At 30.5% G+C, this 27,680-nt stretch overlaps 1 protein-coding gene across 3 annotated transcripts in view; it reads left to right on the top strand.

Moving 5' to 3' along the window:
• The first annotated feature begins 659 nt into the window (after positions 1 to 659).
• MS3_00004035 (uncharacterized protein) overlaps positions 660 to 27,680 on the top strand; it is a 72,168-nt gene continuing 45,147 nt past the window's right edge. For 2 of the 3 annotated variants that reach the window (XM_051211925.1, XM_051211926.1), the window contains exon 1: positions 23,402 to 23,743. In XM_051211925.1, coding sequence (XP_051072043.1) covers positions 23,662 to 23,743 — 82 coding nt within the window. In that variant the 5' untranslated portion in view covers positions 23,402 to 23,661. Of the gene's footprint in view, positions 1,204 to 23,401; positions 23,744 to 27,680 lie in introns of those variants that run through there. The other variant, XM_051211924.1, reaches the window with a different exon arrangement.

Raw genomic sequence — 27,680 nt, 5'->3', positions numbered from 1 at the left:
AATACGCTATGTGGGCTTAACATAGTAACTGACATTACAAGTAGATTTCAATTCAATGTGAGTGCAAGTATTTTTATGTATGAACATTAGTTGAAAATCCATTGAAAACTAGGATTTAGTGGGAAGTTATAGTTTTATCAACTAATGTTAGTCTAAGACCAGACCTAGTTTCAAATATTCATGTCTATCATCATCAAAGCTAAATTATAATAGCTGTTTAGATATACTCATATTTGAAAGTACACATTGTGATTATTCTCATTTTTGTTTTATCTACCATTAAATTTTCACATTTACACTACTTCATTTGTCCACTTATTAGAGTTCCCGTATTTGTAATGATATTCATCTTATAACTTTATTTTATTACAAAACATCATACTCACATGACAAACTGTACTTTTTGTAGTGTACATGATTTTTTTTCTTGGGCAAGAAAAATGCGTAGGTTATTCGAATAAGTAGTGAATTATGTGCTAAATACACATATCCTCTAGTTTATTTCTATGTTAGTATATGTAATTGTGTGCCTGTGCGGAATATGTGTTTCTATACACAATCATTCTAGATTTTATGAAAAAAACCTCAAATTCGTGTGTTTATACGTCCATCCAATTTAAGTAAATAATTGTACGGCATCGGAATACCGGCCGGTTTCTGTCTATTATAAAGTGTTTTCTAACTATTTATTTGCCTTCCGAAAAAAAAATCGTACACTAAAGTTTACAGTCAATAAAACTAGTAAGGACGACTACTTGTCATAAACAAAGATTAAAAATATATAGATCATAGTAGCTATATTTGTAACTATGACATCTTTTATCAAATTATTAATTCTACAAACAATTCTATCAATTATTGTTTCTTGTCAAAATGGCCGTCAAATGTATCATGGTAATAATTATTTACGTTATCATGGGATAATTCAACCAACTCAACCAAGTCATGTACGTCGATGGATTGTTCTACTTGGACGTAAAGTAGTATTAAATTGTTCAGTGAATTTACCACCAGAGGTGAATCCAAGTCAAGTACAATATAGATGGGAACATCCTGAAGGTAATATATTAGGATACAGTAAACTGTATGTTATACCTAATGTAACGATGAATGATGCTGGTGTTTATACATGCCATAGTTCAGCTTATGTTGGATTTGGTGGTGAACAATGGGTTGATCAACATCGTCTTTATCTGGAAGTTCGTAAGTTTCTTGTTTTTTATTACGTTGATTAAAACATAATGAAACACTTAAATAACAATGATGATAAATAATTTTAAATCACGACTTTAGCCAATATAACTAGTTGCCAGTCAAAATATATTAGTTATAATGCATTGGTTCTTTTGTCGACTATTTTACTGATTAGTTTGGATTTTTTCCATCCAATTAATATGATATAAGGTATTTACATAACATAATTAACTTCTTCAACCTTATCAATAAGACATATTCTACTTCAATAGTAAATGGTATATATTTATCAATAGATTGAGGATAATGTCAAATGAATAAAGTTATCAAAACCATGATCTTAATTAAACACAATGGGAAGACAAAATGAATTCGGAAGTTGTGATGTATTTACACTGTACATTTCGAACAATCTTGTCATAGATGTACATATTCAAGTATTAACTCTGTTTTCTCATTGTAATAACAAACTTTTTTAAAAAAAAGGGATTATTCTAAAAAAAAATCATGGTTATTGTATTTAGTAGTACTTGTATTCGTTATTGGTAGTGTTTACAATTGATCCAATGTAGATAGTATATGTATAATTACGTAAACATAATGCGATGAATGCTAGTTAAAGAGGAAATAATATAATTATAAGAAACAATGTAATACTAAAGTCAATTATGAATGCCTTAAATTGATTTACTTCTTTAGTTAAAACAAACGAACAAAATGCTATTTTCATATTTAACAACGGATATCCATATTAATAGTTAGAATCAATTAAAGAAACTAATAAATGACTGATATTCAATTTGATTGTATACAAAAAAGAGTATCAGGGAGTATCAAGAGTCCCACAATAGGACGAAACAGACGTCCAGTGCTTCCAGGTTTTCCATGGTGGTCTAGCTTTAACTGACTCATGATCTTAATCATTAAAATTATTTTCCTCAAAAAAAATAAATACATGTAATCATTCATGAATAATGAAAAAGAAAATCGATAATATCAATGTACAAAAAGGTAATACGCTTAATAAATGAGTAAGATTGTAGTGAGGTGATTTATTTAGTTTTTGGTGTACCTTATAGAATCGGAATATTAAAAATAAATTCTGTATAATCAATAGAGATTTACAACACAAATGTAGTTATCATATATATATATCAGGCAAAGGAGGGCACCAATTCACCGAACCAAGCGTTTTCAATGATAGGTCACTTAACCTAGAGTGTCATGAAAGAGAATTTATTCCTAGAATTAGTTTATATTTTAAAGGTTCTTTTTTTCTTTCATATATCTCTATTTTAAATATCTTTATCATGTCACATTACATTCTTTGTTACTAGAGTATTTCAATTTAATACCCAATTTGTTTCCTATTTTTTTGTATTTTTAATAAAATTGAAAAATGTCCATCAGTTAATTGATCTATTGATTTAATTAGTTTCCTTTTTTTGTAAAGTTTTTTTTAGAAAAAGCCTCGATTACTTTATTGTATTCCATTTGCATAAGAATTTATTGTAAAGATAATGTAGTCCAGTTGTTTAGTGTTGTTGTTTTTAGGATTCCATGTTAGGGCTTGCCTCATGATGCAGTTTGATGATTTGCGTAATGTATGTCCTTCCGATTTCCATAATCTCTTACTAATTTTCTCTTCAAATGGAAGCTGGTTTATTTTCTCCCAAAGTAGACTGTTACTGATGGTATCCGGCCAATGGATTTTGATTATGTTGCGTAGACAACTATTTATAAATACTTTTATCTTCATTAGTAATGGCTGTAGTAGTTCTCCACATTTCAGCTCCGTACAGTAGAATTTTCCCGACGTTCGCAATAAACTTTCTAACTTTGATATTGGTTGACAGTTGTTTTGAGTGCCATATATTCTTCAATTGTATGCTGCTATAACTAAGAAATTATGTTGAAATGGTTTATGATAAGAAAGTTAAAGAAAAAGAAAGATGGTTCTCTCGTTAAAATCATTTGTCTTTATTGTTAAGAACTACAATAGATCATTCTCATTCATGGTATATTCATCCAGTACAGAATGTTTCAATATTTCTTTGAAGTCACAATCATAGATAGTGGCTAGCAGTGGATTTCAAAATGTACTTTAAGTATTTTATGGATTCTATCACAGTTCCACAACTAAACATTATCTAGAAAGAAAGACGATTGTTTTTATAGATCTGTTTAGCTTAAAAAAAGTATCTTTCATTCTAGACAAATAATAATGTATAGCTGTAAGCTAAAATTGGTGAAGAGTATTACAATTTCTAAAGAAACAACTCATTTACTGTTTATTGTTTTTTGAAGTTTTTGAAGATGATTTTGTTGTATGATGAAAGTTAGTCTTAAAGTGATCTAATCTCCAATTTTCTAACACAAATCATCTAGATTTTTTATGGGTTTTTTTATTATTATCAGAATGGATTTTGTGGAGATTTTAGAAATTTCACTGGTTGAAATCATGAGTCAATTGAAGCTAGACCACCATGGGAAACCCGGAAGCACTGGACGGCCATTTCTTCCTAGTATCGGACTCCTCAGCATTGCGCATCCATGATCACGCACCTTGCGAGATTCGAACCCAGGGACTATCAGTCTCACGCCAGGCGCTTAACCAACTAGACCACTGAGCCGGTATCCAACGGTGTTAATGTCTAACTTCAACCAATCCACGAAGTTGCGCCACCATACACCATTGTCTTCAGTGAGTTACTATCTCACAACAGACCTGGTTGAACTCCACTGGTAACGACTTCTCACTAGATCGTGGATGCGTACTACTGGGGAGTCCCACAATGGAACGAAACGGCTGTCCAGTGCTTCCAGGTTTTCCATGATGGTCTAGCTTCAATTGACTCGTGATTTCAACCACCGAGGGTTTTTTCTTAAACAAAAAATTAGCGATAATAATCATTAACAATTTACTGAAGATTGCTGTTTATTTATCACGGCAATTCAAAATGTTTGAGAATCACGCATATTCACTTCATAAAGAAAAAAGAAAGAAAAAACAACAGAAGATGAAAGTATTTTTGTTGTCAGCTGGTATAAATTTCTCATAACATAATGACTATAATTATAGAAACTACATTGGCACATGTTTTAGTGATCACAAATGTAATACTGTTAAAATCTATTTATAATTTTTAATGTTCTGTTTATTACAGGCTAATAAATAATTTACACAAATACAATGATTATTTGTATATTCGTTAACAAAACTACATGTATCTATATACATACGAATGCTAAAGTATAACTTACGTAAAAACAAAGACGTTACACTATAAAAAAAAAGGAATGGGAATAGAATATATGTAAATCTATTTTATGTTAATTGTATATTGTTAATAAAACAAATGAGTAGAATGTATACATCAATATATCAGTAGGGGTTCTGTGGAGATTGTAGTAACTTCACTAGTTGAGATCATGAGTTAATTGAAGCGAGACCATCATGGAAAACCTGAAATGACTGGATGGCCGTTTCGTCCTATTGTGGGACTCCTCAGCAGGGCTTATCCACGACCGCACCACGCGGGATTTGGACCCAAAACAATGACATTTAATATGTTCAAAAATTAAAAAAAAAACTAAGTTCAGTGAAAAGATCTCTTTTCAACGAATTTCTATTATCATGCTGAACAATTGTATATATATGAAATTTTTTTGTTAAAGTACCGATTCCGTGAACACGAATAACCAAGATGATGTAATATAAAGTTTATCATACTAAGTTACGTAATACAAATAATAACATTAGATTTAGTGAATTCTTCATATATATATCAATTAATTTATCCAATTAGTTAATAGGAAACTCATTTTTATGCAATTGACCCTGACAAGTCAGAATACTTTATTGAAGTGTTGTTTTTTTAACCAGATACTTGGATTTAGTTGATATGCAATCTTGACAAAACGTGTATTACCGTAAATTTGAATTCAAAATTATCTGTTAAGTATTTTTTGTATTCTGTAAAGTTGTAAAGTTGTAATTTTAATCTATGCCAAATAAATAACAGATTACAAATTCAGCAAACCAAAGTATTGAATAATTTCTTGGTTAGCGTTTTTTAGCGAGTTAGCTTTCTACGGGATGGGGTCGCTAACCCTGTGACCAGCCCTCCTCCTTTATCCGTGCTTGGAACCGGCAGTAGCCGTAGAGGGGCTCCAGGGGGAGTTTTGAGACCAATAGACTGGATCGATCGTGAACAGACCAGATCGAAACACTACCGATCATTGTGAAACAATCAATTGAATGGAATTCATCACTCTATATCAACTTCATTGACTACGAGAAAGCAGTTGATAGCGTGGACACAGCAACGCTATGGAGGCTTCTTCTGCACTACGGCGTGCCTGAGAAGATTGTCAACATCATACGGAATTCCTATGATGGATTGAACTGCAAAATCGTCCATGGAGGACAGTTGAAAAACTCGTTCGAAGTAAAGACCGGTGTCAGACAAAGTTGCTTACTCTCACCCTTACTTCTTCTGGTGATCGACTGGATCATGAAGACGTCAACACCTGAGGGGAAGCATAGGATACAGTGGACAGGTGGGATGCAACTGGACAATCTGAACTTCGCACATGATCTGGCTCTTCTATCACACACGCAACAACAAATGCAGGAGAAAACGACCAGTGTAGCAGCAGCCTCAGCAGCAGTAGGTCTCAACATACTCAAAGGGAAAAGCAAGATTCTCCGATACAGCAACATGCAACAATCGAATCACACTTGACGGAGAAGATTTGGAAGACGTAGAAACCTTTACATATTTCGGCAACATCATTAATGAACACGGTGGATCTGACGGAGATGTGAAGGCGTGGATCGGCAAAGCAAGAGTAGCATATCTACAACTGAAGAACATCTGGAACTCAAAACGACTGTCACCCAACACCAAGGTCAGAATTTCCAACAGAAATGTCGAGACAGTTCTACTGCCTACTGGGGCGAAAACTTGGAGAACTACGAAAACCATCATCCAGAAGATACAAGTGTTTATTAACAGTTGTCTACGCAAAATACTTCGAATCCGTTGGCCGGACACTAATAAAAACAACCTACTATGGGAGAGAACAAATCAGATTCCAGCGGAGGAACAAATCAGGAGGAAGTACTGGAAGTGGATAGGACACACACTGAGGAAAGCATCAAACTGCGTCACAAGACAAGCCCTCACATGGAATCCTCAAGGTCAAAGAAGGAGTGGATGACCAAAGAACACAATACGCTGAGAAATGGAGACAGATATGAGAGAAATAAACAAAATTTGGATAGAACTATATAGTAAAACCCAGGACAGAGTAGGTTGAAGAATGCTGGTCGGCGTCCTATACTCCATTGAGAGTAACAGGCGTAAGTAAGTAAGTAAACCAAAGTATTATGATAAAATGTATAAATTGAGAAACGTCAGTTATATAGACAATGACTTGACTGATACAAACACAAAATTTAGAATGTTGATAGAAGCTAACATGTAATTCTCATCAATTAACTGAACATACAATTTGTCAGTGTATATGATGTTTAGATAGAATGCTTCATGATTTCCTGTGATAAAGTTTACCTCGTAATTATTGTCTGGTAAATATATTTATGATTTACTTATATGTACTAACATCTTATCAAATTTGATAAAAAAAAATTTCCTAACACATGAACTATGTATCTGACTTTGAGTTGAATATCTTGTTTTCAAACATTCCAAGAACATAAGAATAAGCTGTTGTCCATTTTACCTCAATAACTCTTCGAATCAAATTTCAAAGTTCAAGATGTTCACTTTCATGATTCAGAAGAATTTGAAAAGTTGATAAATAAGGCTTGATCTAGAATAAATAAGAACATTCTATCCAACTTAGAAGAACATATGTGAAGGTAAAGTTAAGATAGTTTCTTTAATTATTCAATTGATAATGTATACACTACTCAATAAGTCTTCGAAAAGTGTAATATATGTCAACGTAATAAAACAAATATTAGGTGGTCTAGTTGGTTAAGCGCCTGACACAAGACTGATAGGTCTTGGATTTGAATCTCGTAGGGTGCGGGATCGTGGATGCGCACTGCTGAGGAGTCCGGTACTAGGACGAAACGGTCGTCCAGTGCTTCCAGGTTTTCTATTGTGGTCTAGCTTCAATCGACTCATGATTTCAATCAAAAATATTAGGTGGTTTTATCAAAATAACTGTGCATAATTAATTACATCATAGATGTATTGTAAACTGGAAAAGTATTTTATTCAAACCCTTTGTTAAACAGATTGTTTCTACTAAATACACATTATTAGCTCCTACCAACTGAAGATAATTAAGAAGATTATAACTATGCAATTAAATATGAATAACACTTTACAATTATTCATTTATCCATATTTATCCACAGCATAGATTTATTTGTTTATTTAATGTAATCAAAAGAAATGATTAATACACCGACTATCATTGATAAGAACAACAAAGATCAGGTCAAATTTTATGGTTAAACCATATAACCAAGTGAAAATGAAAAAAGGGAGGAAATGACCGAATGTAGGTAGATGATTATTCATCTCATTGAATATGACTATATATACTAAAAGAAATCTTTAATAATATAAATAGTATATTATTGAATGATTCATTGTTTATATAAAGTCACTTATAAAAAAAAGGGATTTAGTAAACATGATGATATTCAGTTAGTTACTATCATTCAATAATATCAACAAAATTAAGTGAATAAAGGTAGATATATTTGGAAAATGTACATTAACACACTACAATTGTGTTATTTATTTCTGGGGATTTCACATTGTGCTTATTAATATCTGTTCAAACGAATATTAAAAGAAAACTGAACTATTCAGTCATGCTGTATCTTTCCATTATAACAGCTATTGTTAATTACACCAACATAGAATAGATTGTTATTGATATGTGAGATAAAATTAGCTTACTCATAGATGCTATTTAAAGTAATTGGCTGAGTATCTTATAATTCTGAGCTGTCACTTAGTAGTTTATGAAATCGACAACTAGTTACTAATTTATGGGTTCGAACCAACTTCATTAAATGAATATAATGTAGTGAAAGATTTAATCTAATAAATATCATTCATAGCCAAAATATCAAGCTTTTTAGGACTGATGATCTAATGTTTTGACAGGTTTCAATGATATTGTTTTATACACATAGTTCCCTTTATCATTTTGAAAAGAGCAAGAACAAAGATTCTAGCAGAATAGCATGAATTCATTTTATTTCGTAGGTTCTCATCAGCTGCTTACAACCTGTGATATTTAAAAATCATAATTACATAATGGGTTTAAATTGCCAACTGAATATTGTAAATATATACCTAATGTGAAAGAATATTCTACAGCATTAATTGTGACAACAGTTCGAAAGTGGGTTAGAAACAATCGATTACATAATGAATAACATTGAAGGAATGTAGTGAGTAGAGTTGAGTTGAAAGATTATTAATTTGATAGATAATTGAAAAAAATAAAATAGAGTCAATGATGTAATAAATGCAAAAGAAAAAAAATAAAAAATAAAATTTTATGGTGCAGTGAAGGAATATTTGTCACCAGGGCAAGGAAAGATTAACCACCGTCTCCTTTTGAATACATAGGTCAGGTTTTTGACGCCTGATGGCAATGGCTTCAGCAAACTTCAGAAGACTGGAGTTTGGCTGCTTACTAATCACTATAAAGGATTACAAGGTATCTACCTGATGTCCTGTATCAAGGAGATGTTTGGTGATTGCACTGTTCAGAGTCTTCCTTTACTTTGTTCTAAGACTTTTTGTTTTGTTTGTTTTAACATATCACTTTAGTAGAAAAAGAAATAAACATAAAATAGAATTTCGCAACTAATATCAATCATTTAAAATGGTCATTTCCTTACAAACTATATTATTTTAACACAAGGATTCAAAACATAATTGATCATAGCAAACAAGACTAGATTGATTTGGGTTGAATAAATCTAGTCTAGAAAACATTTTATGAACTTTTTAAACTTTTGTCTATTTGTGAGGAGAAGTTCATTATTCATTTTTAAGTAGTATTATCAATTTATTATTATTATAAAAAAGTTTTTAATGGCCCGTGAATTTGACTCCAATTAGATCGTATTAATGTTTGTTATCGCTTATCCTCGTATATAATCATCGACTTAAATCGCGTTAGTCAATAACGGATTTAGATAAGTCGAATAACGAGAATGGACTTGTGTATACATATATTTTGTATATAAAGCGAATGTAATAGAAAGAAGAGAAAGGACACAGAGTGGAGATGGCAGGTAAGCCATCCTCCATTTAACCAAGTGCTAATCAATAGTTATAGTTACACAAAAGTAAGTTACATACATGTGATGAGTAATGGGATAAGAAGTGTACACACATATATGCAACTCATATAAAAACAGTCAAGATTGATAAGCGAATGAATAAAAAGATCAGAATGTGACTCAAGTAAAATGAGTAGAATGGGCTGTCCGAAAGCTAGAATAAGGTATATGGGCTTAGCACTACAAGTTATTTAAAGATTGTCAGTATGCCAAGTAGAATAATTATGTTGAGTATAAATATGTTATCAAATCAATGATGATCGTAAATCATATAAGCATTCAGTCATGTTCGATCAGTCATTTGAGTTTCATTAAATAATACCTATCTATTGCATATTAATGTTCTCCCGATCTAATCTATCATGATGCTTTATGAGAATTAATATAGAAGTAGAAAACTGTGATGCTATAACTTAGTTTTACATGAAAATAACTACATGATAGATGTTTTCTTTCTCAAATGTTTCGTGTTTTACATGTAACTAATCACATCTAGAAATTTCTATACTTTTTTGTCAGTAAAGTTTGATTATGAAAACATAGAATTGTAATCGTAACTGAAGAACAGTAGTAAGAGGGAATATATGATAATAATAGTAATTACAGTTTATAGACATGATCAATTCGATATAGATAGTAACGTTAAATTGTAGAGAACAAACATGTGACATAAGATTGTTTTAATTTTACTAGTTCAAGGATTGTTCAGGTAGTACATTTATGACATGTATTACAGTAATGAAATACATCAGCCGAGAACTAATGGTTCTTCGTAAGTGAACATCCTGTTGATTTATGAACAGTGCACTTAGGATCATTTCCTACGTCATATCGAGTTAATTATAACCATTCACAACTAGAGAAAGTGAAATGGAAACAAAAGAGCATGGAACAACAAAGCAATAATTACTTAAATACATCATCCAAGTTTACTATAATGTGCATACTACAAACTTCATTAGACAAGTATTATTCCCTCGAAGTAATGAATTTGTACAGAAATTTGAGTAAAACTAATAAAATATCATGTATTTGATAGTGTCAACGACGTTCAACATACTTCTATCGAAAAATTCACATATTTGTTTGTATAAAAGTTCATAGATAATTATTGTGATGTATATGAAGATCATCTTCTTCGATTGATGTGTCACAAATAATACTGAAAGATCTATGCAAAGACATATACTCCTGATTCATAATTATTAGAGTTAGAGATGAGTATGTTCCATGCTTATGACGATGTTTTACAGAATATTCGCATACAATTTTATACTACTTAAAAACTTATATGTAGTTTAAATATGAAATATTTAAAAGAATCTGTAGTTAAAATTCATTTCACTTTTCTTCAAAATTCTCAGTATATTATATGTTTTCGGATAGATCACTACACTAAAGAATGAAATTTCAAGACTACTCACTCTGTGGTTTGTAAAATAATTGTACACCTTGTCATGTGGTTGTCGAATGAATATGATATGAAAAATCATGGAAAATATGTGTTCTTGAAGTAAATATTTCTATCATTGTGTAATAGAATTTAAACCGTTCTTTAAAACCAAACCGCTTTCTGCAGCATCAATTAGGGTTCTCACTTTCATAGTGAATACGGTCGAATGTAACCATCATTTTTCAACTTGAGTTTTGAATTTTGCCATTTGTGGAATTTTGCTTACTTTTTGTAAAATATCGTAAAAATTAGTGTGTCTGAATATGCTTAAGAAACAAACTTGGGTTATATATTTTGGTTTATGCATTGGTTGTTAAAAAAATCAGGCTTAAATCACTATCAAAATAGTACTACCACACAACAGCTAACAGATTTTCAACATGTATTTCATCAGAGACTGAACTATATTCAGAAACCCGGAAACAGTTAACTGTTTTTATGTGAAGGAAGACCCCTTTTCGGTTTGCATAGACGACCTCTTTGGTGAGTATCCACCAGGTAGAACCAGTATTCTCAAGACTACAGGTCCACCTTGCTAATGAATGTCGAATAGCACGAAAACTAAATGCACGGCTTCCTGGCGACTACTTCCACCAACCACCTTACATCTCAACCTAATGCACGCAATCCTAAGTCACTTCATCTAGTGGCCACATCGCGACTTGATCAATAGAATTCAATCAACACTAAAGAAGATGTTGACATGCATGACACTCGTTACCATTTAGTGATCAATTGGTTATGAATAGAATCCCAGTTTTTTTTCAAATAATTTTAAACTACTTTATAACCGTTAGTAGCCAAATGATGAACAGAAAACTTTATGTCCTTTGTTGGGATTGGATTCAAAATAAGTAACATCTGAAGATTATTTATCTTTTTGAATGAAAATATCAACTAACGCATTATTTTTTGACAATTTCCCTCAGTTGTGTGTGAGAAGTTCTGAATTTAAAAACGGGTAATTCTCATTTACAAACTCCTCATGTTCATTTAAATCATTATTTAAACTATGCATTATACATACACATATTACATAACACATATATACATAATTACGAAGAAGTTTAATCAAAAAAACTACATAAAAATAATGTCAGAATAAACAAAATCTGAACAGCGAACGTTCATGTATGCCATTATTACCACAACTTATTATCTTTCACATATATGATAGAATCGTACAGATAGAGTATGGTTCATCTCTATTCTTTTAAATTTATTACTTTAATACACTTGGTGTTCAACATTCTCAACACCTAAACCATATTCAGTTGTTACGGTACATATAAACAATTCGATTATATAGATAGTAATAACATTACAAAAATTCTTGCCTGATTCAAGCTGGAATTTATGAAAAATATAAAAACATCTGCTGACCTAATTTTTTAACCAGTTTATAATAGAACATTTTCACTAAATTTAGATTATTTTTAACTTCCTACTTTTAATATTTCCAAATGTATGGGCAAACATGTTTCATTCTTTAAAAAACATGGCGATTTGGATTATAATATCTAAAGGGTAGAAAAGAACAGAAGACGACGGCATATGAATATAAATTTTTGTATCTACTGGAATGAATGTTTAAACAATAATCTTCTCTTTTCAATTATTTGCACAATACAATTATTGTTATCTATAGATCTAGTTTTGCCTAAACCACATTTCCCAATCTCTCACATATTGTGATTAGCTACAGAAAAATAAACATAGTTCACTATAAAGTATATAAAGGATCTTGTGATTATAGGGTTTAATAGTACATTATTCTTCGAAACTAAATTAAATAAGAATCTTAGTACTTCAACTGCCTTTTCATTTTATAATAATCATACATCTCATTAAATGAAACTGTTTGCAAGGCTTTTTTGTTAGTTATCATATCAGTAATGCTCAAACAGGATCGACTTATTAATAGAAAGGAGATTTTGTGGATATTATAGTAATTTAGTGGTTGAATTCATGTGTCAACTAAAGCTAGACCACCATGGAATACGTGGGAGCACTTGACGGCCGTTTCGTCTTAGTTAGGGACTCCTCACTAGCGCGCATCTGCGGTCACACATGGGGATTCGAATCTAACACCTATCGATCTCGTGCGCTAACGCTTAACCTCTAGAACACTGAGCTGGCAGATATCCAACGGTGTTAATGTCTAACTTCAACAAATCCTCGAAAATTCGCCACCATCCATCATTGTCTTCACAACAAATCCGATTGAACTTCACTGGTCACTGCTTCTCACTAGAACTCCAGGAAATACGTCTTAAAGCAAGTCAAGTTGTCTAAATAAGAATAGAGACGAAATAATAACAGCTTCAATTTACTTCGAGTCATCAGTATTTGATGTAAGTCATTATAAAATACACTAGATTAATATTTTTTATTATGACATATGTGCACATAAAGAAAGTACAATATAATGTAAATCGTTAGTGCCTAAATGTCAAATAGTCATAATGATGAATAAAATGTAATTAGAAATTAACAGAATAAATCAATTTTATGAGGATTACTTCATAGACTTGCAAGAATGAAATTTTGGATAATTAAGTTTACATCTTTTTTACCATTTATATTATAAACATTCATAGCTTTGATGGATGTAACTTTAGGTTAGTTCAGTTTTGACAAGTACATGCAATATTTTTTTCACCAATTTAGAACAGTAATTATACCGACATTCATATCAGACAGGGGTTTTGTGGATATTATTTTAATTTCATCGTTCAATTCAGGAGTCAATTAAAACTAGAACACCATAGAAAATCTGGAAGCACTGGACGGCCGTTTCATCCTAGTATGAGGCGCATCCACGATCCCCCACCCCTTTCTTATTATAATCATCATGTGCTCACTAGTGACTGACTTCAAGAGGTATTTCTTGAAGTTCTAGTGAAAAGACGTAACCAGTGGAGTTCAATCGGGCTTGTTGTGAGATATTAACTCACTGACGACAATGATGGATGTGCCGCTCAATTTCATGGATTGTTTGAAGTTAGACATTAACACCGTTGGATGCCTGCCACATCAGTGGTCTAGAGATTGAGTGATCGCGCGCGGAACCGACAGTTCCTGAATCCGAATCCCCATGTGTGATCGTAAGTGCGCACTGCTGAGAAGTCTCGAACTAGTTCAGCGATTTCAGGTTTTCCATGGTGGTCTAGCTTTAATTGACTCATGAATTCAGATATTAATATATTTTAGTAAGATAATAACGAGTGGGTGTATGTACTGTTATTTCTTCCGACGTCAAGCTTTATATATATATATTGAAAGATTTTTCAACGTTGTTAAATTTGGCTAATATACATCCATTTATTTACTTACTAAACCTTTCGAGACATTCAATAACTATTCATTGAAATTTTAGTGATTCATTTATATTCTGTCTAATGCAATGACAATAGTGAAGTAGTAACTGAATATATTACTATATCTCTACTAAGAATTGCGTTTTTTATACATGTAGGTTTCGGTCAATTTTACACACAGACACTGAAATACATATATCTTTTAAAGAACCTAAGAGATACCGATATGTATTATCTTGATTAACCTGTGACATTATAAGTGAGACAGATAATTGCATACAAGTGAATACTTGGTTGTTTTTTTTTTCACTGCCGGAATACAGGATTCCAAACATTTTAGTTAAATGGACTTTATTTGTTTGTTTCAACTAGAATTGTACATTAGCGAGATAAAACTAAGTTTTTTTTCTTGAAAGTATCCATTTAATTAATTACAAGGATTTCTATGAATATGAATGGAAGTAATTGAGGAAAGTCTCTGAAATGGTACTTTATTGAATAAGATTTATTGTATTATTCAATTAGAGTTTATAAACAAAAAATTAAGCTTTATACTCTGTATAATTGACAAGATTTATGTTTATTATGTAAACTAGAGATATGGAATAAAACAAAATTAAACTATATATGGAGATAACTAATAATTTAAGAATTTGTGTAGGATATACAAACTGTTCTATTCTGAATCTATATTTAAATGTTATGTAACTTTTACTAAATGGATTAATCATCATTATGAAAGACTTAAATTAGAACAGCTATAAAAGCAAACGATTACACCAGTTGAACTAAATGACAAATGAAATATTGTACTACTTTGTTTATATCATTCATGATCATAAAAATATAAGAATAGAAAGAAAGAAATAATGAACGGTACTAGGAATGAATTCAGTCTGTGATGAATATTCAATATAAATTTTAAGACATTAAATTAAATGAATCTTTGGTGAGACTATAATTTATGAACGATATTTGAGAGACACTAGATTGATTTTGAGAGTGTCCACCTGATAACTAGGACCATATGAGGGTTATAAATTAGTGTTGGGAATTATGATTAGTGGTTTAGAGAGACTGATATATCGTGGGTTCGAACCTCGCGATGCGAGATGCGCACTGCTAAGGAGTCCGTCTTGTGCTTCCAGATTTTCCATGGTGATCTAGCTTCAATTGACTCATAAGCTCAACTATTGAAATTATTATGGATTAGTTGAATTCGAAAACATTCTGAAAAATATTACGTTGGCTGTGATAAATAAATTTTTTGGAGTTTAATTCTAAGTATTATTATTTGTTACAATTCTTATTTGAATCTCTGTCAATTTTTCATTAGATCTTTTCTATTAGCCATGATAATCTGGTTCAATTTTTATGCATTATTCTATATAATCTTTACATAATTCATCATTGAAAATCGAACATAACTAAGTAATTGCCTATTATAACCTTATGAAACTTTTAAACTGAATTACAGCAATCCGGATGTACCTTAATTACTGGTTGCTCTGGTTGTCAGAAGAGGTATCAGCCTCCTGACTTCTGAAAGAACTTGATTTTCACCATAAGGCGTCATAACTCTTCTAAATAAAAACCTTCTAATTACTAGAACAGAGTTAAAATTATTTTCTTTCTGGTTAGCGTTTTTTTTTGTTTTAGCGAGTTCGTTTTCTACGGGATTCGGTCACTAACTCCATGCCCAATCCTCCTTTTTTTATCCGTGCTTAGAACCGACAGTATCTTCAAAAGGGTTCTAAGCAGAGTTACTAATTACTTCTTAATATCTATAGCCCATAAATAGTAAATAGAAAACGAATGTCTATAGAATTTACCCAATAATTGACGGTGAAATATTTTCAAATTATTTCTATGTATAAAAAAGAAATTATTTGTCATATATTTATGATAATTCAAATATTTTGTTGCTAACCTTTAAAGTGTAGGTTGTTTCATTTAAATTTTACATTTTTTTTCTTATGGAATGTATAAAATTAACGGAGGTGGAAAATGTCAACAGTTTTAGTGAAAAAAAATTCCAAAATTCATAAAATAACTTTGTACTTTATACGAATAATCGTCATGATTAGAACGAATAGTTTGACAGAAATTGGGCGCCGAATAAAGGGAAGTTATTATATGTGAAAATTATATTGGAAATCATCTCAGCAATTGAAATTTGAATAATTTCAACGTTTCGTCCAGTTAACTTGTCTTTGATGATTTTAATTTTGATTATTACCCTGAAGAAGTTCAGATAAGTCAACTGGATAAAACGTTGAAATTATTCAAATTTCGATCGCTGAGATGTTTTCAAATATAATTTTCACATATAATAACTTTGTACTTTATTATATCTGATATTCAAATAATCTATATTACCTTTTTTGGTAAAATGCAATAGGAAGATCATATTTATCGTAACAATCGTATCTTGTTTCACATTCTAATGAATAATTAAATGTAGTGAATAATGATAAATGACATATATATATATTTTTTTCTAGTTTAAACATGGTTATATAATCATATACATGATATTAAGTTTTTATGCATTGTGATACATAAAGACAATATTGATCTATATTTTAGCAATATCTAATCAGTTTAATAGAATATCTGGTACATAAACATCAGTAATGACTTGATGATGGTAGATGCAGACTATCTGGTTGAAATCCACTAGACGATAGCAACCGAAATTTATTTCAATGGATTATACTCCTTGAATAATATCTTCAAACCGTAATCTTTCCGATCACTGTTAATACTTTTACTACCTCTACCACTATGGGATTCGAATCGAAAATGGTATCTGTGTGCTAATATGGTATGGCAACTAGAACTGATGTACATACGTACGAAGTTTTACGTTGTTACTGATTGACTAAGTAATGGCTTAATACCAGCATAATCATACAGATGATATTTTACACGAAATTACTTACCAACATAAATTGCTTTGATATTAACAAACGAGCTGGTGATGTGGTAAACTGCCAAAATTCAATAACCTCCAATTGATGTATAAGAATATTTATCTAAATAAAGAATGTTAAAGAAGTCCTTGTTTTATGAACTTGTGACAAGATCATAAGTTTCTTGAAGTCATACAGACAGTTTACGAATATCAATTGAGCATTTTGTTTGATCAGAAAAAAAGCGAACCTAATCTATATTGTTATTGATTTGTTTTTTAACAATACAAATAAATATGCACCATTGTTTTATATTCTCCATTTACAACTATTACAGTGTCATAGTAATAGATATAGAAATTTGTGAATCAAAAGTCAGTTTTTCTTTTGACATCTTCAATTTTAACAAGCTCAAATATAAAATAAAACAGGTAATTCATCTTTAAATTTACTTTAAATGTAATACACAATTTGGAGATTATGGCATATAGTATGAAATTTGCAAATTCTGATTAGTTTTCTTTCAGTTTTGACATTTATTTTCATTAATCAAAAATTCTACAAACCAAATATTTAAAAGGAATAAAGATTAAACTAATTGATTGAGATCATAAACCAATTGATGTTAGATCACCATTGAAAACCTGCAAGCACTGGATGGCCGTTTCGTCCTATTATAGGACTACTCAGCAGTGCAGATCCACGATTCCGCTCACAGGATTTGAACTCAGGGCCTTTGGTCTCGCGCGCGAACGCTTAAGTTCTAAACCACTGAGCTGGTCTAACCGCAACCAATCCACGAAATTGCGCAATCATCTTCCATTGTACTGAGTTAGATATCTGTCTTTACTTATTACTTACTTACGCCTGTTACTCTCAATGGAGCATGAGACGCCGACCAGCATTCTCCAACCTACTCAGTCCTGGGTTTTCCTATCTAGTTCTATCCAACTTTTGTTCATTCCTCTCATACGTGTCTCCATTTCTCAGCGTAATGTGTTCGTTGGTCTTCCTTTTTTTCTTTGTCCTTGAGGGTTCTATGTGGGGGCTTGTCTTGTGACGCAGTCGGATGCTTTCCTCAATATGTGTCCTATCCACTTCCAGCGCTTCTTCTTGATTTCTTCCTCCGCCGGGATCTGGTTTGTTCTTTCCCACAGTACGTTGTTGCTAATAGTGTCCGGCCAACGGATCCGAAGTATTTTGCATAGACAACTGTTAATAAACACTTGTATCTTCTGGATGATGACTTTTGTAGTTCTCCAGGTTTCCGCCCCATACAGTAGAACTGTCTTGACATACCTGTCTTTACCTAACATTAATTAGCTCCACTGATCACGTCTTCTCATTAGAACTCTGAGAATTCCCTTATAAAGCTAGTCACTAGTAAGCATGTGGTAATTATCAGTATGATGACGAAACAATCACCCCGTTCTTCCAGGTTTTCAATGATGATCTAACATCAATCAGTTCATGATTTTAATCAAAAAACATCATAATAATCTTCACAACCCCCATACTGATAAACTAATTGAACTTAATTATTAAATTTATAATTCAATTCATCAAAGTTTAATTATTTTTATTAATCGTAAAGAAAAACTTAATAATAAATATTCTCTTTATCAAGTCTCAAGATAATAGAAATCTGTAAATGTTATCTATTCATGTAGTTTATCATTTATATAAATGGAACTATTTATTGAAATATCTTTTTTCTAGATCAATCCTAAAGCATTGAACATGTTTATATATATATATGTATACACTAATTCAAAGATAAAATCTATCTAACCATACAAAAGAGATTTGGTTTTATTCCTTGACAACAATTTTTTCATTAGATTTAGTTCATGATAAGCTTGATTGAAAAATAAAAGATAAATAATATCTGTACCAATTATAGACTACTTATTAAATTAAATACTACTATTAATAACAATTCATTTCTTATAACTTATACTTTATACAATAAAGGAATAGTATTACTAGAGGATTAAATAAATATCTTGGATAGATAGTTAATAATAGAATGTAGTACTTGTGTTTCAGTTTGTCTTGAATACCTTCACTGAATTGATAAGCATTTCAATAATCAGCTTCTAATAGAGATATTGGTGTATGATTCATGTAAATTCTGTTTTACATAGATGATGTTTGAAGATGTTTTGTCCACTATTTAATATTCATTAGAAATTATGAAATGTCCAAGAGTACACAATGAAATTGTTTACAGCATCAAAAATAATAAAAAACACAACTGAAATCTAGTGGAAAAACTTTTCTTTTAGTTAATCAATGAAATCTAATTAATCATATTTTTATGATGCAACCTCACCTTTATTCGATGTTATGCTCCATTCAGAACTTCATCGAATTCAAAAACTGCAGGTTTCGACTAATACTTGACTATAGAAATACAAACCATCAGTATGATTTGCAACTCCTATGATAGAAATAATTCATGTTAGCTTTATTGTCTAAATATTTATGATTATACGTTTGGAGGACATAGGTTAAATTATCAGAGCAATTAGCTATTGCTATATATGTCAGATTTTAGTACATTACTTTCGTTTTACTTATATACAATATCGAAGAATTTCGTTTACTGATTAACCCATGAGTTGATCTTTTAGACAATATAAGTGAACAAGTTATCGTTTTACACTTCCAGTAGTTTATAAACCTCTACAAACCCATATTGATAATTATCATGTCCTTATTAGTGTTTAGCTTCCAGAGGAAATTTCTTGCATTTTTATAAGAAGCCGTGAACAGTGGAGCTAAACCATGTTGAGTGTCAGGCATTAACTAATCAAAGACAATGAAAGATGGTCACTCAATATCTTAGATTGATTCGAAATAGATATTAACACTTTTGTATGCTAGTTCAGTGTTTTAGAGATTAATCGTTGAAACTCGACACTGAAGGCGCTGGGTTAGATTTTCAAGTATGGTACTGGGGGTGTGTACCACTGAGAGTTTCCTTACTATGGACGAAAAAGCCGTATAGTGATTCCAGGTTCTCGTTTGTTGTGTGAATTAGATTGCTTTGTGATTTCAATGAAATTCAACAACTTCTACAAACACATCCTGTTACATTTGCCTGACTGATTTCAATAATTATATTACATTTATACAACATAATCTTGTTGTGTTTGTTGTTTTCAACACTTCAATTAATTATTATGTTAATATATACATATATCTTGTGAATGTTATGATGCCAAAGTCATATTACTAACTAATCAATGCACATAATTAATCATTTTAAAAAAAAATCTCTACAAATAATCTCCTATCATTTGCATATACACTTTTTACACTTTGAATATACTATTAGGTCATGTAATAAACTATTTTAGATACCAAGTACTTTTAACAGTCAAATATACATTTATATAAGTTACATCTATTGTGAAACATTAAATTTGATTGTGGAAATTCAAAAAAGAAAATGGTGAAATAACCGAAGTTTTCTTTTGAAGTAAATATATGATTCCAAATCTATACAAAAATATTAGCTAAAAGTAATACGGATCAAACAATCAAAGTAATTTGATTTGTAAAGCTGTGAAATCATTGATTTTTCTTCATTGTATATACATGTAAGCTTATGATAATGAATACATTTCGCACTCATTATATCAATCATATTACTTTATAGCATTATTAAATAAAAAGGGTTTTAGTTCAATCAACAACTAGAAATAAATAAAATATCTCATTAAAGATTTGTAAGTCTTTCAGCTAAATATTTTAATATTTATCATATATAAAACTCATTACTAATTCCTTCATATCAAGTGATTCTATCAATTTAATTTTCCTGGGTTCGAATCTCGCGCGTGCACACTGCTGAGGAGTCCCACATTAGGACGAAACTGCTGTCCAGTGCTTTCAGGTTTTCCATGGTGGTCTAGCTTCAATTGAATTATGATTTCAGTCAAAAATTTATATTAGTCTTTTTTATTCTCATGTTTTTTATGTTTTATAAATTGTTTACAATGTGTTTACTTTATGCGATGTAGAAATATCGAGTAATGACGTGGATTGTTTGAAACATAACTACGGTAAAAATAAATACACACTAGCTTAATAGGCTGTAATAAAATCTTGGCAAATCAAAGTAAATAAATACTAACATTTATCATGACTTATATTAAGATATATGCAATCACTACAAAAAAGGTTATATTAACTAAAACTATATTTTATATTGGGTGAATTCAGACATAATAAATTGGGCATTCTTTTGAAGTCTTGAATGATGACTAACCTTGTTTCGACTACTTTCTAGTTTAATGATTCCTTAAAGAATATAAGTCTGTTAGAAAATTATTTGGAAAATAAAAAAAAGCTTTAATGGTTATTTTCATTTATAATGAATGAATAACAAATATCGTTGAATAAGATGAATACATTTCGTTCTGTGTTCACTAAACATTTCATATAAACATACATTTTTTAGACATTCAGATGCAGACTACTCAGTTGGAATCGGCGTGACTATCGTTACCAATGTTTGGAGACTCTGAGTAACATGGCTCAGAATTGATTAAAATGACGTAGGTGTATACACTCTTTATCTTCCCTTAAACTATGAGATTAAAATCGCTTCATATCTTTCTTTCTACGAACTAATTCTTTCTTCCTGTAATATGTCATTATATGCGGTCTTTATATATTACCACTACTAAATTAACTACTTCTATGAATTCGGTGTTCATCTTGTTGTACTAATGAGGTGTGGCAACTTGGAACGATGCACAAATGCGCCTGGTCCTACGTTGTAGCTGGCTGACTGAGACATTTCGTAAAAAGATGAATAAGGTGAAAAATATTCCTTTTCAGTTAGATTTTTATCACAGCTCTCATTCAATATATATAAGACTAAGAGTTTTATTTTTGCTCACATTGTGGAGACAAAACATCAGGTTGACCTAAATAATGTTTTTTTATGTTATTTACGATACATCATCAGATTTTTCACATGATTTACGGGTTCATCGTTTGTGTATCGTCATAGCGATCATAATTCACATCCAGAAGCCTAAGTATCGTATTCAAAAGAGGTTCGTACACGTTGGTCATGGACATAGTTCATACAAGCGTGGGTAAGTCTACATTCGCAAATTGTCTAAATGTTCCATTAAATTAGGTGTTCTTACAATTTTAGTATTAATCTCCTAATCCTTACTTAAATTTATTAGTGTCAGTTCTTCACTACATATTTTAGCTATTATTGTCATTAATACCGGACTTTTTATGAAATATTTTATCAACTCCGCCATTATCAATCCTCTGAAAACCTATTCCATTTCGTTCATTTATCAATTAAGATCTACTTGATTAAATTATATCTTTAGTGGATTAACGTTTGTCCTTTAATTTATTCTGACCAACATTTAGTGATAAACTGTTGAGATAACCATTCCGATTTCAATTATATTGACAAAGTTTTATTAAAAAGCGACTATATAAATCTATCTAAGCATCGTGATGTCTTATGAATTAACTTAAGTACAGGTAAATGCTTGAAAACCTTATAATTTTGGATTAACCATTAGTATAGCGTGAGTAGGGATGGCTAAAAAAAGCTGATTATAAGGCAAAACATTTGCTCCACTATTTATGGTCAGAATCGATTTAGAGTGCTATAATCAAAGTATACTATATAGTATTATTTAAACATATTCAACATATGCTCACTAATGACTGGCTTCAAGAGGTATTTCTTGAAGTTCTAGTGAGACGACATGATCAGCGAAGTTCATTCGGGTCTGTTGTGAGATATTAAGTCATTGATGACAATGGTAAATGTGTCGCTCAATTTTATGGATTAGTTGAAGTTAGAGAATAACATCATTGGATGAGCACTGCTGAAGAGTCTCATACTAGGATGAAACGGCCGTTCAGTGCTTTCAGGCTTTTCATAGTGGTTTAGTTTCAATTGACCCATGATCTCAAATATTGAAATTATCATTTAAACGTTCTAATTTTTTTTATTCAACACAACTTACACTATTGCTTTTCATTGAAAAGGCATTATTTTCTAATTTTCAAGCACCAAAATATGTTTTTAATATTTGATTATTTTTTATGTTAAACCAACCAGAATGTTGTCTAATCATAAATGGTTATACTTCTATGTATATATAATACAAATATACACAAATATAGAAGACAATAATGATTGATTTTTGAATACCGGCCGGTACATTATTACATAAATCCAGATAAACTTATCAACTAACCAATTGTTAAAACTATTCATTCCTATTGGTCATTATATTTAGACAATTGTGTAGTTACAAATCTATGAAATTATATTTCTTTATATAAAATATAATTCATATTCATATTAAAGATAATAAAGAATTCCTGTAAAACTACATTCATTCAAATAGATTCATAAGAATATAAATGATGTTGACATTGATGCATTATATCTTATACTTAACAATATTTCATTGTATATTAATAAATGGCCAACGTGATGTTCTTGGTAAGTTTTCATAGAACTTGTATAGCTTTCAATGATTTCATTGAATTAATAATATGATATTGTTTCGTAAAAACAAAAACTTGAACAACTTACAAGTGAGAAATGAATAGAGAAATGAATTATAGAGATTAATTTATTTTACAGTGTTATGTAATAGGTAACATTATAAACTGAATTGAAACATTCATTAAAATAAATCGATTTTAACGTATAAGTTTTATTTCATAAATAATTCAGTGTTTACTTCAATGGTTGAGATGATGAGTCAGTTGAAGCTAGACCACCATGGAAAATCTGGAAGCACTGGACGGCCGTTTCGTCCTATTGTGGGACTCCTCAGCAGTGCGGATCCACAACCTCGCCCCCAACGAGATTCGAACCCAGGACCTACTGGCTTAGTTAGACAATTCAAAATGTTGGAACAATTAAAAAACAGAATACTTTACATACAAATATCTCTATTAATTTGATTTATTATATGAGATGTTTATTATATTTTAACCAAGCTATATGTCTAATAATTTCATGATGAATTTTGTTTCAATTATTTAACATTAAAAATAAGAATTAAATTTAGTTTCAAATTAGTTTATATTTCGTATTGTTTGCTTGTATCATCCTATTGTTGATTAGGACTGCAATTAATTAGTGTTTTACTAGCATATGTGCATCCTGTGCGGATCGCTTTGATATTGCCTTTTGTCATAAGCTTTATAAGCAAAGATAAATAATGACTAGCAGTGGAATCCAGAACGTGTGTTTCGTTCTATTTAAGACTTATCATTTGCATGTATGTGAATCATAGAGTTGATGTTCACTCTGAAACTAGGAACCCAGTACCGTTCGCTTCAAATGTCATTACATTATCCACTTACCTACTGATGACGAAACGCACGTCCTGAATTCCACTACCAGCCACCTACCATCTTTTATTTTACACTTTTTTGAAAGTTCTAAATTCATAATCAGTAATTTAATGACATTTGAAAGATATTGCATAAATCAGTTAGTTTCAAAAAGCATAATTGTTAGAAATAAATTTTATTGTATAAACTAGTCCTAATACATGTATTTTAAACGAATTTAAAATAACAGTTGGTTTGACTTATCCAACATATTGGTCAAATCCTATGATTAAATTGAATTTCTACTTGAGTTGTTGCCATGGTTTCATCAATTTCTCTTAAAGTATGATATAAATTTCAGATCAAAAATATTGTACAAGATTTAGTTAGACACATATTACTTGAATATTTTAAGAAAGGAAGTTTTTCAATCTTTCAATATTTTAAACTATTCATATGCTACAAAATCATCATGTCATAAAAGTATCTCTTCATAATGTGATTCATATAATCTTTGAAATTTCCCTTATATACTTTCTGATTCATTGCATAATAAGTCAATTAGTTAATTTAACCTATTTGTTTGAATTGTTATTGTATATTGTACACAAAAATACTATTCTAATTTTATTTATTTATGAATGAAATGATAGTAATGTTATTTGATGGAGTTTTATTCTCTGAACTGGATAGTTTGTTCATGGAGCTTTGATAGTAATGTATCAAATTAAGTAATCTACATTGATATCTAGCTAAATAAATGATAATAATGAAGATGAATCAGTAATACAATAACTATGTATGTTGGTTTTATAATTTAACAGTGAACACTTCCAATACTTTAATTATCAATCTACAGTAATAATGTTGTGAACGAGAACACAAATAGGGACAATCGAATGTATTTGAACATAAAATTACAGAACATCTTAGTAAAATTTGAGAACTATACTTCATTGATTTGAGCCTTTATTATTCTTATCAAAAACTAATACACCTGTTATCACACTACAAATTTGTACTTTTCGCTTTTCACTTATTATGTAATCGTTTTCATAGTTATCATTGACTCATAAACTGCCTTGATTGGTTTAATAATTTCATATATGCATACAAATATTACCGTATATTAGAGTAAAGCCTGACGAAGATCTAATCGAAAACAATATTGTTCGCTTATATATGTTATACTTCATTTGCAAAATGTCAATCAATCATCTCAGACTTCATTGTTCCTTCATTTCTATAGGAATTGTTCATTGTTCTCGTTCTCTTTTCTTTCGTCTTCTTAACTTTCTGTCACCAAGCATTTCACTTTCGATTCATGATACATACTACTAATATCGGTCGACATCAGTAGTACATACCATAATAATCTCCACATTTTTTTTAAAAAATAGATTAAGATTTTGGTGTATTTATAGGATAATAGCTTGAAATCATATCATCTTTTAAAAGTATACACTTTGATTATCGTTTATCCGAAATATAAATATATTTACCCATATAGAAGCTATATACTGTTTAAAATATGATCAGTAGTACTGTTATTTAATTTATAATAAAATAAAGTAACTCACCAATTGTAATAACTAGATGAAATTTTCCATCTGATGATATTAAACTACATTCTAATGATACTTGTGCTTATTTTTTTCTCTAGACAAATGTCATGTACATGAAAATCTACTTAACTTATTCATTTTTTCCAACTCATTTAAAGAAGAAAACCTTTGTGTAGACTGTATTAATGGCAGAATAATAAAGAATTATACCATATTACAATTATTAATTAGATTTAAATCGAATAATCTTATAACCAGTTCATTAATTAAGATCTAATTGCTAATATGTAAATTAAATGCTGTTACAATTAGTTCTGTTCATTTTATGTTATCAAGGATTTAATTCAATATTGAATATTAACTAATATTATTTTCAGTATAAAGTTGTAGAGATTATTAAGTTTTTGATTGAGATCATGAACCGATTGATGTTAGAACAGCATTGAAAACTTGGAAACACTAGCCTACCGTTTCGTCCTAGTTCGGGACTGCCCAACAGTGCGCATCCATGATTGCGCTGGCGGGATTCAAACCCGGGAACGCTTAACCTCTAGACCACTGAGCCAGCCGGCATCCAACAGTGTGAATGTCTAACCTCAACTAATCCACAAAATTGCACGACTATCTTTCACTATACTGAGGTAGATACCTGTCTTTACCTAACATGAATTAGCTCCACTGGTCACGACTTCTCAAAAGAACTCTGAGAATTCCCTCATGAAACTAGTCACTTGTGAGCACATAAAGTCTTCATACTGTAACTTACACAATTCATTCGAATAGGTGAACTGCATCGCACTTATGGGTTTACCAAATAACTGGAACACTATACATTTTAAATAATAATATGCTAGCCTCTAAACCTACGGAAGGAAATTAACTATAGAATACAATTACTTCTAGTTGAAACTGTCAAACGAAAACAATTTTTCAATCTTGAATACTCATGTTATCCAACATTTAGAATATTATGAACGAATGCCTTTTTACTACCCATTTGTATTATGAGTTGCACTATTCAATTATAATTGAGGTTTAAAGCATAACAGATACAAGGATAAATCAAATGACTTACAGTGGAATATTGTATTCACACTTTATATGAATGCGAATAAAATGAATAAAGGAATCGATAAAGTATCAGAACATTACACTAGATAACTTTATTGTAGATAAGGGATGTGTAAATCTGTCAAAATATACTCACTAGACAAATAAATGTATGTGAAATTCTCATACAGTTACCAAGATATAGTTGAGTCACAAATGATTACTCACATTAGTATTTCTAGCTTACTTAGCAAGAAATATATTTTTGACCTGCTAAACTGGAACTAAGTTGCCAATGTTTCCAACACATCATGACTACAAAAGACATTTATTGACCATCTATCTAAAATACTTCTAATCATTAATTGTGTACAATTAAATGGAAACGTTCATTATGAGAAAAATGGTAGGATCAATATTTTCATGCTCTACTTCTGTGAAATGGAATACTTTACTTTTCGGAATAAACATCCGATT

Source organism: Schistosoma haematobium, chromosome ZW (assembly GCF_000699445.3).
Source record: "Schistosoma haematobium chromosome ZW, whole genome shotgun sequence".
Taxonomy (NCBI): Eukaryota; Metazoa; Platyhelminthes; class Trematoda; order Strigeidida; family Schistosomatidae; genus Schistosoma; species Schistosoma haematobium.
The sequence above is the reverse complement of the archived record's forward strand: the minus strand, read 5'-3'. Positions and strand labels throughout refer to the sequence as shown.